The following is a 15,937-nucleotide window of genomic DNA, read 5'->3' on the forward strand; positions in this document are numbered from 1 at the left end:
TATCTTCCATCCTGCCAGGGTTCTCTCAGCAATTTAATTGAGGAACTAAAGGCCAAGCTATTCAAGGCTTTCACATTTTTATTGAGCTCACTGTGAAAGAGATGATGAAAAATCACAGGCATTATATGAAATTTGGGGACTCATTTGTTGCAGGTTTGTATTGTGTTGATTCTCTGCTTGAAGCCAAATATTTAAGAACATTCAAATAAAATCAGTGTTTCGGGGCGTGGGTTGTGGCTCAGTGGTAGAGTACTTGCTTAGCATGGGTGAGGCACTGAGTTCAATTCTCAGCACTGCATATAAATAAATGAATAAAATAAAAGTCTATCAACATCTAAAAAAAATTTTTTTTTTTAAAAATCAGTGTTTCATATATAGATTTTGTTGAATTCTTAAAATATCCTGGCCAGTTTCAAGCCCCCTCCTTCACATCCCACAAGTATAAATGGGTTAAAAAAAAAGAGTGAAGGCAATAAGAAGCTTTGGTGGGCTTTGGAATTCAAAGCAGAGAAGATGAGGTTTTCTGAGCCTTCGAACTCTCTGGACAGCAGGCCCGTCCAGGCACTTCTGCAGCACAGAACAGCATAAGCCCATTAACCTACTGAGACCTTTAGCAAACATCTACGTGGGTGTAAAGTAAACACGGGCAGTTGCAGAGCTAAATAGTTCAGTTATCTAGAAAATGCTCTCATCACAATATTTCCTCCTAACTTTCTTGTCAGCAGCAAATAACACATTCCTGTTTCATTGACACCTTAAATTGCTATAGACAAAGTTTTGGTATTCCTGACCTCCTTTGTAAAATCAGGCATATGTAAAATAATTAGAATTTATTGAGAATTAAAACCACAGTTAGGTGCTGCTGCACTCTTCCAGAAGTGCTGAAGTGAAGACCTGAAATGCTGAGCATCTGGTCAGGGGCTATGGAGCAGCTGGAACCCACACGTGGCGAGTAGGAGTGTGAAGTGGTGACTCCTTTTTGGAAATCTGTCTGGCAGCACCTATTAAAACTGAACGTGTGCATCTTCTGTGTCCCAGGACAGAAAGACACAGAACGTTCACAGTGACTTTATTCTTAATAAAATCACAAACAATCCCAATGTCCACCAGCTGGAGAATGAACCTGAGCTGTTACCACCCATGGACCACACAGTGTGAACAAGAAAGAACGGCTGCAGCCGGGGAAAGGAGAACATCACAGACAGAATGTCGCGGGACTGGAAACCTGGAGAACACAGGAAGTGATTTCATTTTTATGATGTTCCAGAGCAGATAAAGCCCGTGGAGACAGATGGCAGCTAGTGGTTGCCTTTGAGGATGTGGCTGGGTAATGACGGGAGCCTCCAGGACACTGAGAACACTTCCGGTCGTGATCAGGCAGTGGTTACCAGGGTGCTCACATGTAAAAAGCTGGACACTTGCATGTCCCATTACGGCCACTATGTCATCCCAAGCAGGGCTTGTTTTCAGAGATGTTCTCCTGGGTCCTGGGCAGGGGGTTGTGGCTCTGGCCCTGTCACTTCCTGTGTGCATTCTTGTCTTCACATCCCGTCATGTGTGCTTTTCACCAGGGCCAGGAGGTGCTTGCTACTGAGACTCACAACTTTTTGGGTGTTGGGTCCCCCATTTCAGTTAAATATTCAGTGAAGATGAAAGTTAAATAGGTAACTTTTAAATCATTAAAAAAAAAAGGCCTATAATTAACAGCTTGTACCTGACTTATGAGATGAGCCACTGCCCAGTCCCATTGTCCTTCCCTCCAGATGCTGACTGCATCTTACCTCTCCTGGGTTAGTCCATTCCACAGTGGCCACCATCAGCCTCTAGAGAAGGTCAGGCAGAGGCACATGCTTCAAAGGTCCTAGGTTTGCATTTTCTGTTCCTTCAACCCTTCTCAGCATTCTGGTGAAGTCTGTAGATCCCTTCTCAGAATAATATTTTTAAAGGCATATAAAATAAGAGGATTGGGGCAGAGGCTGTTGCTCAGTGGTAGAGCACCTGCCTTGCACGTGTGAAGCACTGGGTTTGATCCTCAGCACCACATAAAAATAAACAAATAAAGATATTGTATCCATCTACAACTAAAAAAATATTTTTAAAAAACCACAGAGGATTACAAAGGAAATGGTTGATCAATAATCAAGTTATCAGAATTTTTTTTTTCATATTGCTGGGGACTCAAACCTAGAGTCTCATGTATGCTAAGCAGGTGTTGTGCCACCAAGCTACATCCCCAGCCCCAGGAGGATTTTCTAAACCTAATTCATGATATATGTGTTTTTTACTTATATTAAATAACCAATCCAGAAGTAGATTCTGTAACTACTATAATTTTAAATGGTGGAAGAACGTAAACAGTGTTTCTATATAGCTGCAAACACTATAATGAGTTTTATCAAGTTTTTAAAAGTATCTGGTGAGTGTGTGTGTGTGTGTGTGTGAGAGAGAGAGAGAGAGAGAGAGAGATGGTTACTAGGACTGTTCACTCTACTGTAATTTATTTTATATGCTCATACTTGAATGAAACACTAAATTCTGGAAGTTAGGGAAAATACAGATGTATTTGTTTTGCCCCATCTGAGTCCTTTCCCCCTTTCCAGCCTCAATTCTTTCAGAACCCCTGGTATAGAGCATTGGCTCTGAAAATTTCATGTCATCAACATCACCCGGTTGCTTGTTAAAATGTAGATCTTGGATTGCAGTGTAGCGCTTGTCTAGCTTGCATGAGATCATGGGTTTGATCTCCAGCACCACAAAAACAAAACAAAAAAGGTACTCAGAGAGATCCGGAGGAGGAGTTCTACAGTGAACCCAGGAGTGCACATTCCAACAAATCTGAGAAGTGCTGAGCTGCCATCTGGTGCCGCTGCCTCAAAGAACCCTCTCTGAGTTGTGCAAATCTTGGAGGCTCCAGGAGTTTAGCTGTGCTGGGGACATGAGAGAGTCTCCTCTTCAGGCTCTACGGAAGCTTTCTAGGTTCCAGGGCTCAAGGCAATGATACCAACTATTGAGGGGTCTGACTGGCTGAGGCCAGCTTCCTGGGCTACACCCCGCTCTGGTCCACTGATGCCCAAGGTTGGTTGACAGGCCCTAGGTGGAGGCGGCACTCTGCCTGGTATCAGGTAGAGAGAGACCTCTGTGGAGCAGGAGCACTGCCAGGGCTCCTGGTTAGGAAGTAAAGGGCTGTTGCTAGTGAACCTATGAGGAGCAGATTCCAACAATACGCCCTCTGAAGTCTCACCAGAAGGTCAAAGCCAAGAGGGACACCCTGATCAGGTGATCAGAATTAACCTCACCAACAAGGAGCACAGGGCATCTTGGGCGAGTGTCTCCATAAGCTGAGAAGGACCAGCCTCACTCATGGTGCTCCCACAGGTGTGCAGACCCCGAGTCTAAGTGCGGGGAAATGTCAGGCAGACTCCAAACGCGGAGGGCTTTATTTAAAAAACCAGGAAAAAGGGTGCTGCAGTCTTCATGTCACTGTCATAAAAGAGAGTGTGTGGAAAAGTTGCAGATGAAGGGAAGCTAGAGGCAAATTGATCCGCACTAAAGAAGGACAAAGCTTCAAACAGCACTGTTGAGCCACTTGATGAAATGGGAATATAGAAAATAAAAGTGCTGCACCAATGTTAAACGTACAGACACTGGCAAAGCCACGCCATGGTTATGTAAGATGTCCCTTTGCTTGAGAAGTACACACTGAAGCGTTGAGGGGTAAAGGGCTATTCTTTTTTTTTTTTTAATAACTTTACTTTGTTTATTTAATTTGTTTACATGGTGCTGAGAATCGAAACCAGAACCCAATGCCTCACACATGCTAGGCAAGCACTCTACCACTGAGCCAGAACCCCAGCTCCCAAGGGCTATTCTTTATGCATCTGAGTCTTGAATGGTTCCGGAAAAATTGTATGTGTGTGTGTGTGTGTGTGTGTGTGTAGGTGAGAGAACAAATGGCGGGTGAGACGTTTTCACAGGTGAGCCTGGTAAAGGGGATGCTCTCTGCTTCCTCATTCTCACAGCTCTCTTCACTGTTCTTATTCTTGCAGCTCTTATATAAGTTTAAAAATTTTTTCCAAATAAAGATTTATACATATTTAGCTGCAGCTGTTTTTCAAAATTCAAGATAATCCAATAAAAGCATAATAATATTAAGAAACTTTAACCTACAGTTTTATTCCCTGATAAGTTAAAAAGGCAGGACACACACAAAAAAAAAAGACACAGAAAATGATGTAATGGCTAAAATTAAAGAGAGAAAACACCTCTGAAATGGGAACTGGCTTCAGTTCCAGCTCTGCTACTGATTATCTCTGCATCTGCAAGCAACATTCATAAACTTATTAAGTCTCGATTTCCTCATCAGAAAGAATGGGGTTAAAGTAGACTGTGTCTCATCAAATTGATGGTGGCAGTTCTGGAAATAATGCATAGCCTGATACTTGGCATTTAGAGCTCTTAGCAAAGGCAGGAAGTTTCTCGATTCAGTTCGTAACCCCGAGAATGTGACAGCAACACACACACCAAAGAAGCATCAATCCATCTCACTAACAACTATGATGCATAAATCATTTTTTAAAGCCAGCTTTCCATTAAAAGAATAATACCCCATGACCCAGTAGGGTGCATTCCAGAAGTCTAAGAATTCTTCAACACCAGAAGAACTGTTGCTATATATAACACATCACTATGATTTTCCTCTATGTAACTATTCTCTCAATAGTGGCAAAAAAGAAAAAAAAAAGCTCTTAGTAACATTTAATATTCATTCCAGAGAAAAACCTCTTTGAAAATTCAGAGTTGAAGAAAAGTTTCTCAAAATTATTGAAAAAAAAAACTGATCGCAAACATCTAACAAATCACTAGAGGAAAAATCAAGAAGTACGTTCTAGTAGCTTGCCTCCTACACAGGCACAAAATAGATGTCCATGGAGCTTTGGTAGAGTAACTGCCAATCATTCAGAAAAATGTGTGTCTAACATAACTCCTGCCCAGTCCAGGCAAGACTCAGACATTCACCATAAAAGTATTTATTACCTTATGAAGGTTGGGAGTGATAGTGTTCAAAAAATTGGAATTAGGTTGATTGATAAACTATTAGGAAAAAATTGATCTTTACTTCATAGCAAACATCAAAAATGCTCAACAGATTAAAGAATGAAATTTAAAAATGAAGCCATAGAACATTTAGAATTTAAAGGTAAATAGTTTCATTAATAATGGTATGGAGGGCTGGGGATGTGGCTCAAGCCGTAGCACACTTGCCTGGCATGCGTGCGGCCCGGGTTCGATCCTCAGCACCACATACAAAGATGTTGTGTCTGCCGAAAACTAAAAAATAAATATTAAAAAAAAAATCTCTCTGTCTCTCTCTCTCTCTCTTAAAAAAAAAATAATAATGGTATGGAGGGGCTGGGGCTGGGGCTCAGTGGTGGAGTGTTTGCCTACCATGTGTGAGCCACTGGGTTCCATTCTTAGCACCACACATAAACAAATAAAGGTTCATCAACAACTAAAAATATATTTTTAAAAATAATGGTATGGAGAAACCTTTTTATGTAATGATACTAAAGACAGGAGCCAGGAGGGGAACAATCTGAGAAATTTAAAACATCCCTCTGTGCCCAAAATTATCATAAGCAAAGTTAAAAATTAAACTGATTAAAAAAATGATTTGCATTTTATTTCAAAGTTTTCACAAATAAATATGAAAAAATAATATACAACGATTAGAAAACGGACAAAGGACATAAGCGGGTAACCCACAAAAGAAGAATTGTAAATAATTAATAAAAGTATAAAGGAAATGTTCAATTCCGTTGGTGAATAAAGAAACCCAAACAACGTTGAGATGACATTTTTGCCATTAAATTTTGAAGAGGAAACATCAAGGGCATGGGAAGGGGAAGCCTCCATCAGGGCTGAGGGAGCTCTGATCACGGCACCATGTCACAGATCCCTGGCGATGTGCCTACTCCTTGGCAGAGCAGTTTGGCTTCCAAGAATTTATCCTCCAGGGATAACCTGCCACGTTGGCATGTGAGCCGGGGATTAGGTGTTCAGCACAACTTTATTTACAGTGGTCAGATATTGTTAAATAGTCATATTGTGTCCACAGGGCAGACTGCCACCTGAGCCAAAAAGATTAACATTGTAGAAATATATTTATTGACATGGATAAGAGCTAAGGCAAGCCAGAGGCTGTATGTTCAGTACAATTCATTTTGGTAAGAAGAATGCATATGAATATGCATAGAAAAAATACCCAAACATTAATAATGATTATCTTCAGATAAAGTATTTTGGTTACTTGTTATGTTCATCCATATTTTCCACATCAGTTGGGTGATTTTTATAATACATCTTAAGAATTTTACATGGTTGTGGGCTTGAGGTCAGAGGCTGAGATGAGTTGGAGGTGAAATGTGCCTGTGTCAGGTAGCGAACAGCTGGCACTCTGGGGGGCACCAACCCCCAAATGTTGTGAAACCTCTGACAGAGCTACCTTATACTCCTGTCAGTTCCCACCTCACTCGGTTCTCTCTCGTCTCCGGGGGGCCTCTGGAACACCTCCATGATGCAGACTCAGACCAAGTGTCTTTTCTAATGAGAACATGAAGTTAGAGCCCCTGGGTGTTGCTTTGAACAATGGTTTTTTTCTGGTTCTTTGGCCTCTGGTTCATTTCCAGCTTATTCGCTTTCTAAGTAAGGTTCTTAATGGCACAAACTTTGTTCCATTACAGAATGCGACTGCTCTGCCAGGTACTTGGCGAAGAACAGACGTGCACTTAGAGAACCCGGAATACCACACCAGATGGTATTTCAAGTATTTTTTAGGACAAGGTAATTATGCCATTATAGTGGTTGGGAAGAAAAGATACTCAAAATGAAAATGAGTGCTAGTGTAATTTCTGGTGCTATATATGAGTGAAACTAGGCAATTTAGGGACACTAAGGTCAGGGCATTTCACTTCACTGTCAGTAGTAAGCTTTGTAGATTAAAAGATGCTATTTGGAGTCGCAGCCCTAGGAATTTTTCTTTCCTCTTTTTTTTTTTTTTTATTGGGATTTGTTTTGTCATTTAGATTTTTTCCAAGGTGTTTTTGTCTCTGGGGAGTTAAAGGGGATTATAGAATCTGAATGAGGGCTTTGAGAGACTAGAATTTTCAGGTGGAAAAACAAATTTAGTGAGCTTTGAACATAGGCAGTGAGGCAGAGAACTGGTTCCCTAAGCTTCTGGGCCAATGTGGGCAAGAGGGGCATTAGACAGTGGGTGCCGGTGCCATTCAGCTGTGAGTAGCCTGCTATCTGCCAGGCAGCCTGCAAGAGCAGTGGGGACAGAGTGCAGAGGCAGCGTGGTCCCTGCCCACAGGCACTCACACAATGGGTTTGCATCTATTAACAGAGAATCTTACAGGAGCTACTCTCCACTTCCTGCGAGTCAGCTTCCCTATTTTTAAAGTAGGTGTTAGTCCCTACCTAGAAGGTTTGAAAAGAAGAAATAGCACTAAACCCAGTGCCTGGCATATCCCAAGAGCTCAGTCACTAAGAGCTTTCAAACATCATACTTCCAGAACAAAGGGCTCAAGTGAAAATACATAAAAAGATGGAAAACAGGAGTGTGTTAGTGACAGAAGACACTGGCAATGGAAGAATAAGCTCTGCGCAGGATCCTAAATGAGTTTGAGAAGTTGCTTCTTAGGCTAATGCATATGTTGATCTTTGAGCTGTGAAATGAGAGCAATCAGACCTTAGAAACCTGTCTTTAGAAACCTGATGCAGCACCTCTAAGAAGTTCGTGTATTTGGACAGCAGAATTTATTCAAGTTGGTGGGGGAATATAGAAGCTTTTATAGAGACAGAAATCAGCAGGAAGGTTGTCGCCTTCCCCAGTGCAAACCCAGCACAGTGATGATTTGACAGAAAATGGTGCCATGAGTTTGGTGCCATCAGCTTCCAGTAACAGAAAGCCTGCCCTAAACTGGCTTAAATGAGAAGATATAGGATGAGAAATCCAGAAGGAGGATAGGCTCTGAGGTGGGTGATTCGAAGGCTCAGTGATGTCAAGGACCCGGGCTCTTGCCCCTTTTCTGCTTCTGCATCCTTAGTGTGGCAACTTGGCCCTCCACCGGATCACAAGGTGGTTTCAGTAGTAATTCAATCATCACATCTAGACATCTGTCCAAAAGAAGGTTTTTGAGTCAGGAGGCTTTCTAGAAATCTCTATCAGATTTCTCCTTCTTTCTCATTGGCCAGCATTGGGTCACATGTTCACTCCTGAGCCAGTCACTGGCAAGGGAAAGGGGAATTTGATTCAGGATTGATTCCTGAACCAGTCACAGGCATGATTATCAGGTATGAACAGGTTCTGTCCCATGTTGGGCTTGGGATTATCATTCCCTGAGCTCACGTGTAGGAAAGTCTGGACACCACCACAGGGTCCCCTCCTCTCTGCCTAGAAGAAGGAGTTGCGCTCTTGGATTCTAAACCTGTTTCTTCTCCAGTCCACCAGAATTACATCGGAAATGACGCAGAGAAGAGCCCTTTCTTCTTGTCAGTGACCCTTTCTGACCAGAACAATCAGCGTGTCCCTCAATACCGTGCAATTCTTTGGAGGAAAACAGTAAGTACCTGACTCGCACACAGGTCATTCCCAGTCCAGGGTTTCGCAAGCCTCATTGTCCAGGTGGCTCAGGTAAGCCTTTTCCTACGAGGTTCTTTCAGTTTGGGTATTTCAGGATTACACAATTCTGAGTTTAACAGTAACCTTCCCTTATTTATAAACCACTAATCAGACACAGTCACTTGCCTCCGTCTTGGCCTCTGAGAATACAGAACTATATTTTATGAAGTATATCAGTTCATTCACCTCAGCCACTTTTAATACTGAAAGCAGTGAACCAGCCCACCTTCAGCTAAAGGAGAAAGATGTCCTGGAAAAATTCCACAGCATTTACCTGGGTACAGCCCTGTGGTGCTCCTGCCCCAGGGGATGTTCGGCCAACCACCACATCAGCTCCACTTCTAGAATCTTTTTTAGGTTCAGCCCTTTTGTCAGTCTAGCAGTTTAGAAAAACTGCTCTAGACTTAACTGGACAGGCAGCCGCTGCCTGTGGTAGTTTCCAAACACCCAGCTGGGGAGTGAGCTGAAAGGAAACCCTTCAATTTGCAGGTGTAACTCTTCATTGAGCTCAGGGGAGTTTCTTATGTCATGTTCATGATGGCTGCTTTTTTTTCCTGTCTCCTGAATTCCCCTTCTAGTAATCCTTATATTTGACCTCTGTCTTTCAGTCATTCTTTTCATTTTCTTTTCTTGGTATTTTTCCCTTTCCTTCTTGAAGAATTTTTCAAAGACAACATATGGTATGTTGGAAATAGTGTGCGCCTGCGCGCGCGCACACACACACACACACACACACACACACAGAGCAATAAATCAGTAACTTCAAAAGGCCCAGAAGAATGTCCAGGAGTCACCACACAGTTTTGTGGCTAGGAGCTTTTTATAGTGATTTAAGACAGGAGTAGTAACAGTAATCAAATCTAACATTATTGAGCACATGCCAGGCACTATACTAAGTCCTCCAAGTACATTATCTCAATAGATGCTTTCGAAGTCAGGGAGGTTAAATGACATGGCTGAGGCCACATGCTGGTAGCAGACCAGGCAGAAACCAGCAGAGCCAAGCTGTCACCATTGCACATAATTAATTCTATGTGTAAATCTTCGATTCCTACTGTCTCGCCCACTAGACCGAGTTCATGGAAGTCAGGAAGATGTCTTCTCTGTCCTCATTATCCCACTACCTAGCTCTGTGCTAAGCACATAGGCAGGGCCCTAGTAATAAGTTGTTGAGTAAATTAATAAATGACATCCAGTCCAGCTTAATCCCTGAGCCACATATGCCACCTTTACCTTATATAAACTTTTATGGTACATTCAGAATTTTTTCTTTTTGAAGCAGATTTAGGGTGAAAATCTATTTGGTGTGAAGTCTTGTGAAATTATTTCCTACAGAGAAATGTTGGCATGTCCCCCTTCCTGTGCCAACTGGGTTGGGTCCTGTCATTAGTACTCTGTGCAACAGTTGGAGGTGACCACGTTGGGGCACTGCATGCCAGTTTTTCTCAAGTGCCTGCACCTTAGTGAGAAGTAACAGTGTCTTCATCCAGAGCAGTAGGCAGGAGGTTTTCTGGCCAACTTTGTACTTACTTACTTATTTACTTATATGTATTTTTTATTTTATGGCTGCTACTTACAGCCTTCTGGTTTCATCTGGTTTCAGTGTTCTCTTTTGGATACCTCTTTCTCTTTGGGGCAAATAACCAAAAATTCTTCCCATAAGAAGAACCTCTGAAGATTCAGATGATTTCTGGTTCAAGAAGTCTTTGAAGCCAGATATGGTCACACATCCAACTCAGGAGGCTGAGGCAGGAGGATAGCAAATTGGAGGCCAGCCTCAGCAACTTAGTGGGACTCTGTCTCAAAAGTTAAAAGAGGAGAGGATGTAGCTCAGTGGCAGAGTATTTGCCTAGCATGTGCAAGGCCTTGGGTTCCATCCCCAGGTGCCCCCTCCCCACAAAAAATCTTTGAGTTGGAGACCTTGTATGTGGGTCTTGTTGTCAAGTGGAGACTGTTTTCTTTTTATGATCTTGGAGGCTTATCCAATTCTCAGCTCAGAGACCAAATAAACCCTCTTCTCCTCTGGTTCAGATGGTGTTTTAGGTAGCTTTCTGTTACTATAACAAAATACCTGAGGCAATCAACTTTAAAATAGGTTTTGGCTCACAATTTTGGAGGTTTCAGTTCATGGTCAGTTGGCCCCATTGCTTCTGGGCCTATGGTAAGGCAGCACATCATGGCAGGAGTAGGTAGATGGAGGAAGCTGCTCACCTCATGGCAGCTGGGAACCTCTGGAGAAAGACCAACATCCCACAGTCCACTTCAGAAGCTCAGCCCAATGACCTAACTTCCTTCTCTGGTCCCACCTCTTAAAGGTTCCACCCTGTGCCAATAGCACAACAGGCTGGTGACCGAGCCTTTAAACACACGGCCTTTAGGGGACACGTAGCCTAACCATGGCAGATGGCTCAGCTCCCCTCTACAATGCCAGGATGCTGAGGATCCCTGTGTGGAAAGTCGTGCTCAAATCCATGAGTGTGCAGGGGTGATGGGACAGTGGAAGATGCCAGAGGCCAGAGCAAGGTTCGTTCCAGCATAGAACATGTTTATTTCTGAACATGGCCCTTGAAGGAGCCCAAGAAAGTCCAGACACAGCTTCTTTCCAGTGCCCAGGCAGGGCTCTCTCAGAGATGGGAGTCACCGCAGTCCTCACTGATTCAGCGTTTTCACTTCCCAGGGTACGCAGAAAATATGCCTTCCCTACAGCCCCACGAAAACTCTGTCTGTGAAGTCCATCTTAAGGTGAGTACGGATGAGCCGAAACCCACACCACCGGATTTCCCTGGAATGCACTGTGTAGCGTCCCCCGTCCCCCACGAGGCCTTCACAGCAGCCCCACAGGGCAGGTGCCCTCGCCCCCATTCTATAGAGGAGGAAACGGAGGCTCCTGAGAGAAGGCCCAGCTTGAAACTCACATGGGGTGGAGCTGGGCACAATCCAGGCCCGGCAGCTCTGGCGCCACTCAGGCCTCTCCAGCACATTCATTGCCTGATGCTTTTCTGTGCATTCACTTGGACACTTTAGTCTTAGAAACAAAAATCAAGAAATATTTTTCTTTTCATTTTTCTACTTTGAAATAGAAACCCAGATGTCAGCAAAAACTTCTCTGAGGAGAATGTGCTTATTCTTCACCAAACAGAAAGTGAAATGATTGGAACATCTGGCCGCTCCCTGCCCAGCTGCCTCTCCATGCCCCCACCTTCCCACCCCCTCTATATCTTTCCCATGCTTGGGTGGCAGCCCCCCAGGGGAATGCCACCGTGCTGATGGAGCTGTCCCTTTTTCCCTAGCTAGGATGTTATATCCTAGTGACCCGCTCCTTTGTCGGCACTGTGCTAAATGCTTTCAGGTGTTCTCTTGGTAAACCTGTGACTAGCTCCAGGAAGTACATCTGTGGTTGTCTTCATCTGCTTATCAGGGACTGGAGCTTCAGAGAGGTGAGGAGATTGGCAAAGATCTCACAGCTGGTAAACTGCCAGGCTGGGATTTAAACCTAGTCCATGTGACCCCAGGACTTGGGCCAAGGATGATGCAGATCCCAGGGCCTGTTGATTTCCTCTGTTCACCCGCAGCTAGGTGGTGGTGGGAGATGGTTTTCAGGATCCCCAGGTAGCACATCATAGCTCCAAGTCTGACTGACCAGGATGTCTCTTGGAGTGAGAGACTTGACTCCATCAGTTAAGGGTTAAGATTTACAGTAAAATTTCCATGTCCCATCTTCAAACTTGATTTGATCTTCAGATTGCAGGCCTTCTCTTGTCTGCTCTAAGCATTCTGATTTTCTTCTGGAGCAGTCTGAAGCCTGAGTTAAAGAAGTATCAACAGAGGTTACATTTTTGTTGAGCATGGAACTATCTTGTTGCTTCTAAGGATCTATAAATTTTAACATGCTACCAAGAATAATACTTTGAATTATATTGACTTAAGATTTCTTTTTAACACAATTTTTAAAGATATCTTTATTTCACTTATTTATTTTTATGTGGTGCTGAGGATCGAATCCAGGGCCTCGCGCATGCAAGGCGAGTGCTCTACTGCTGAGCCTCAACCCCAGTCCTGGCTTAAGATTTCTATGAATCTTTTTTTGTTGTTGATGTTCTCTAGAAGTTACTCTGGCTCCTTCTTCCTTGTTTAAAGACAGGGCAGTTAATTCAGCTAGAATTGATTTAGTTAGAATTTCACTTAGTTATGTGAGCAGCACCCTCCCTACTCAGTACACCACTCACAGACAGAGCAAGTTGCAGCAAGGTTTTAAAGACAGGGAAGACTGAAACTTCCACAGTCACCATCAACAGAAGTAGACTTATCTTCTTTTGTTACAAACATGAACTCGAGAACTTAAAAGGAAATTAAAACGTTAAAAGTCAAGATTGCAATTAATCACCGAGTCTATATTAAAGCAGGAAACGGAAACTTTATTCACCAGCTGGGGGGCCAAGGGGCCGGCTGCAAATCTACACCCTTCGACCCCCTCCTGGAGTTTGAAAACACCTTTTACAGTCCAAAACCATATTAATCATAAGTGGTTATTGCTGTGATTGAAAACCATAAGCAAACACCATGAGATCTAAAATCATAAGCAGGAGGGGGAATGGGTCAAAACGTCCCTAGTTTAGTACAAGTTAAAGAACGGTTACTAATGTCTGGACAAATCGATCTCTGACAGGGTACATTGTCCAAGAAAAATGGGAACCAAAGAGAGAACAATTTTACACTGTATGAGAATTGCTACTTTGCTTTGCCAAACATGCTATGCTAAGCAACTGTTGATGGGTACAGAGGCAGGGCTTCCCCATGGGAGAAGCAGCTTTTACATGACATGAAGTTTCAGGGTAAGATGGAGTCTGTTTGGTCATTGCCCATGTAGCCTGGCCCAGAACAAAAATATAAATACTACAGAGTCAGATTAAGCCTGGGTTCAAGTCCTCGCTCTGCTCCTTAATGGCTTTGTTATCCTGTTGTCTTCTGAGCCTCGATTTCTTTACCTTTAAAATGGGGACAAGGAAGCATGGCTCAGTGGGAGAACACTTGCCTGCCATGCACAAGGCTATCCTAGCAACAAACACACACAGCTAAAGCGGACAAAACAGTACCCACCTCCTGGGGACTAAATGGGGTGTGGGCGCCGGTGTGGAAAGTCCTTTTCACATATTAGTTCTTACTTTTACCTGTGACTCATGAATATGGGCATCCTAGGTGGAAGGGGCCTTAGAGATCACCTAGTTCACCCTCCCTGTTTTACCTCTAGTGGAACTTAGCTTTGAGAAAATTCATGTTTCTTGTCCTAAGTAAGACATTAAAAAGTACTCTTAAGGATATTTTGCTTTGTGTGGTAGAGCAGTCACCAAAGTAAGAAAAAAAGTCAGTTGATCTTATTTACATTTCATCATTTTTCTAGTACATGAAAAGAAGAATCTAGTAAACTAAAATAAGAATTTTTATTCTTAAAAATAAGAATTTATAAGAATTTTTTAAAAGGTTGCCTAAAATAGATGTTCCTGATTCCTCCCCACTCTTACTGTATGAGTATCACTCAGGGACAGTATGTAGGTAAAGTAGAATGTGGTGTTTGGTGACTTTCACATATTTGTTCATTGATCATTCATTTGTTAATTGGTGTCTCCTGTGTGCCAGGCCCTTCAGAGAAGCCAGCCATGCTGTTCTAGAATCTAGAAGATGTTATCTAACTTCTCTGGAGAGCTGAGATTCATTCCACATTGCTTAATCTCCACCTCACTGTGGCTCACTCTGTCTATTCTATTTCAGTGCCATGAATCTGGACAAATTTGAGAAAGGCCCTAGAGAAATTTTTCTTCCTGAGATACAAAAGGTAATGAAAAATTTTGTTCTTCATAATTGTATAGAACCAATCACCATGTTAGGATAGGCCTGACAGGGCTGTGATGCTTAGGCTGGGGTTCAGGGTGAATCACCTGTGTAGCTTTTAAAACATCCTCATGGGAGAACCTCATGTCTGAGATTCTGCGGGTTTGGGGAAGAGCCTGAGAATCTGTTTCTCAGATGTTCCTTGAGTGGTGCTGACACCTAGCCACGAGTGAGTACCGCTGAGCTGTGGTCCTCAACCCATGAACCAGTAAAGTGTCTGTTCAGAAAGGTCTTAAAACTTAATCTCTTCCTGAATGATACAGAATCATGTGGAATGTGAAAAAGATATTTAAAAATTAATAAAACAAGGCTGGGACTGTGGCTTAGTGGTAGAGCACTTGCCTAGCATGTGTGAGGCACTGGATTACATCCTCAGTACCACATAAAAATAAATGAATAAGTAAAGATATTGTGTCCATCTATAACTATTTTTTTTTAATTAATAAAACACAAAATGACCATGTGCTCTTACTCATTCAGAACTGTGCTGAGTATCAGAGGATTCAGAGTCCCCAGAAAGCTATCCTGTTCTCTTAGGGACTTTTAAAGGGGCAATAAAAGTTCAGTCATAATCTAGATAAGATTCATGTGAAAATACCAGCCACACTTCTGTCTCGCAGCTGTAAATCATCTTAGCTTTGAAAACTTCCCCACTCACCACTGATTCCTGCCAGAGCCTCTGGTGTTGCTGTTCACCTATCAACCAGTAGCTACTTTTTTAGAAGTTCTGAAAAAAGTTCTCTTCACAATTATAGGAATAAGAATATTTTAAAATCTTGAATTGTGTTAAGTGGGACCTTAGCAAAGCAGGAACACATGGCAGGAGTGCCTGCTTCTGAAGAAATGTCATCTGAAATAAGCAGCGCACCAATCATATGGCAAAGTGGAGATTAAAGGGACTGTAAGCGCAGGGGCTGGGTGACAAGGGAAGAAGCTGAGAGGCAGTTTTGAGTTCTGTTCAGGGGGTGACAGGGAGCCAGTGGGGTCTGAGGGTGATGAGGGCCATGCTTTGTGTGTTTGGGGAAATAAGCCAGAGCAAGAGGCCTGGTGGGAGCAGAGCACCCTGGCGTGCATTCCTGAGCTAAGGCATGGTTAGCCTTGAGGATAAGATCGTTGGCTCTCAGCCTTGCTTACCTCAAATATATAGAGTTTTGAATTTTCATATCTTTTATTTTGATTTAATGTTTAAAATAGTATTTGTACCCTGCTGCAGCCTTAGGAGAAAACTCAGACAAAAATAGGTGCATTGGGTTAAACTAAGCAATTTTAAGCCATGACATGCTTTAAAGTGACTATAGCACATTTGAATTGCAAATATGTCATTACCCTTGTGCCTTTGTCACTTCATTATACAGAGTCTTAACCCTTCCT

The 15,937-nt window shown here is 42.8% G+C and overlaps 1 protein-coding gene across 3 annotated transcripts in view; it reads left to right on the top strand.

Moving 5' to 3' along the window:
* Positions 1-15,937, top strand: part of Garnl3 (GTPase activating Rap/RanGAP domain like 3) — a 151,652-nt gene that overhangs the window by 72,471 nt on the left and 63,244 nt on the right. For all 3 annotated transcript variants that reach the window (XM_071600977.1, XM_071600978.1, XM_027944074.2), the window contains 4 exons: positions 6,741-6,840; positions 8,502-8,620; positions 11,358-11,422; positions 14,447-14,510. In XM_071600977.1, the coding sequence (XP_071457078.1) occupies positions 6,741-6,840; positions 8,502-8,620; positions 11,358-11,422; positions 14,447-14,510 (348 nt within the window). The remainder of the gene's footprint in view (positions 1-6,740; positions 6,841-8,501; positions 8,621-11,357; positions 11,423-14,446; positions 14,511-15,937) is intronic.

The sequence above is a fragment of the Marmota flaviventris genome, chromosome 13 (assembly GCF_047511675.1).
Source record: "Marmota flaviventris isolate mMarFla1 chromosome 13, mMarFla1.hap1, whole genome shotgun sequence".
Classification (NCBI taxonomy): Eukaryota; Metazoa; Chordata; class Mammalia; order Rodentia; family Sciuridae; genus Marmota; species Marmota flaviventris.